This window comes from Melospiza melodia, unplaced genomic scaffold (assembly GCF_035770615.1).
Source record: "Melospiza melodia melodia isolate bMelMel2 unplaced genomic scaffold, bMelMel2.pri scaffold_46, whole genome shotgun sequence".
Lineage (NCBI taxonomy): Eukaryota > Metazoa > Chordata > Aves > Passeriformes > Passerellidae > Melospiza > Melospiza melodia.
This window is the reverse complement of record NW_026948783.1, coordinates 2,490,077-2,492,032: the sequence shown is the minus strand read 5'-3', so window position 1 is coordinate 2,492,032 and position 1,956 is coordinate 2,490,077. Positions and strand designations below refer to the sequence as shown.

Sequence of the window (1,956 nt, the reverse complement as noted above, 5' to 3'; positions counted from 1 at the left end):
TCTTTGCAGCCACGCGGCTCTCGGACGGCGCCCCGGTGAGCGGCGGGGCCGGCGGCGGGCGCAGGAGGAGGGGATGGAGGAGGAGGGGATGGAGGAGGAGGAGGGCGGAGGATGCGGCTCGCAGTGCGGGCGGCGAGCTCACCCCGCTGCTGCCCTTGGCTTGCAGGTGGCCATCAAAAGGGTGCCACGGAACCGCGTCCGGCACTGGGGCGAGCTGGTGAGTGAGCGGGGCCAGCAGCCGGGGCTGCCGGCCAGGGATGAGCCGGGGCCCGGCACGGTGGGAGCCGCCAGAACGCCCCGAGGGAGAGCGGGCGTGGGGCCAGCGCAGGGCGCAGAGCATCCCGGACTGGCTGAGGGCTTCCCCAGGCCTGGCACGGCATCGGCCCCACTGACGGCATCGTGCTCCTCCCGCAGCCCGACGGCACCAGCGCACCCCTGGAGGTCGTGCTGCTGGCCAAGGTGTCCACTGGCTTCCCCGGTGTGGTCCAGCTGCTGGAGTGGCTCGAGCTCTCCAACTGCATCGTGATGGTGCTGGAGCAGCCAGAGCAGTGTCAGGACCTGCAGCGTTTCATTCGGGCACGGCAGTTCCTGCCCGAGGAGGAGGCGCGGGAGCTGTTCCGCCAGGTGCTGGAGGCCGTGTGGCACTGCACCAGCTGCGGGGTCCTGCACCGGGACATCAAACCAGAGAACATCCTGGTTGACCTGGACACCGGGCAGGCCAAACTCATCGACTTTGGCTGTGGCGCCTACCTGCAGGACACAGTTTACACTCACTTTGCAGGTGAGCCTACACAGGGCTGTGCTCCCGCTGCTGACATCTCATGGCCCAACATCTCCCAGTCCAAGCTGGCTGTGGCAGCGGGGATTCTCCCTTTTGCTGCCAGTCAGGGCACTGAGTCTTCAGCTGAGTTGCTTTAGAGCGGGGCTGGGTGGGCAGCGACCTTCCAGCCCTGCTGGCAGCTTTTGCCAGCCACTCTTCCCAGGACTGGGGCTGGGCTGGGGCAGCCAGCCCGACCAAAACCCCCGTGGGTGGGGTAGCAGAGAGGGAGGGTGGAACCTGTGCCCCAGCCACTTTGTTGTGCAGATGAGAGGAAGGGCTTGGGATGCTCCACTCACCCTGTTTCCCTTGGCTTCATAATATTTTTGGGGAAATGCAGGCAGGGAGGATAAGGGCATGTTTTTTCCCCAGCATGGATTTTTCCTTTGCATGTCATGGTGGGGCCTAGCTAGGGCTGCCCTCTTCCAGCACCAGAGGCTTCTTTTCCAACCCTAACTTTGTGCACAAGTCCCAGGTGCTGGCGAGAGGGCAGTGGTAACCCTGTGTGGCCCTGATGCAGCCCCCGCACACCCAGGGATGCTGGCGCCAGGCTCTGGGAGCAGCAGCATCCCCCTGATGAACTCCATCTGTATTCCATAGGAACACTGTCCTACAGCCCCCCGGAATGGAACGACTTTGGCTGGTACCATGGCGAGCCAGCTACCATCTGGTCCCTGGGCATCCTGCTGCACCAGATGGTCTGCGGGGAGCACCCTTTCAGGAGGGGCCAGAACCTCAGCTGGGGCCAGCTCCCACTGCCACAAGGGCTCTCTCAAGGTGGATCCTCTTCTCTGGGCACGGGGGGAATCCCAGTGCTGGGAGCCAGCAGCGGGGTCGTGAGCATCCTGCACTGGCAGCTGCTGAGGAGGTGGCACATGTCCTGCTCTCCTCCAAAACAGGGAATTGATGGGAAAGTTTAGGCCCAGCTTTGAGCACATCCAGCACGGCCTGGGCATGGGAATAGTGGGCTAAATCAGACAGGAGCCTTCTCTGGCTGACCGTCACTTTCTGCTTTCTCTCCCCAGAGTGCAAAGACCTGATCAGGTGGTGTTTATCTGTGAACTCCTTGGACAGACCCGCACTGGAAGACCTGTTCTGTGATCCTTGGATGCAGGATATTCCTCTGCCATAGAAGAAGG

The 1,956-nt window shown here is 63.0% G+C and overlaps 1 protein-coding gene across 1 annotated transcript; it reads left to right on the top strand.

The window, feature by feature from the left end:
• Positions 1 to 438: 438 nt before the first annotated feature.
• Positions 439 to 1,530, top strand: LOC134434696 (serine/threonine-protein kinase pim-1-like; the record flags this gene model as incomplete). The annotated part of the gene is made up of 2 exons (XM_063183325.1): positions 439 to 781; positions 1,418 to 1,530. Coding segments are annotated over 2 exons (456 nt in total), but the record flags the coding sequence as incomplete, so codon positions are not given.
• Between the last annotated feature and the right edge of the window lie 426 nt (positions 1,531 to 1,956).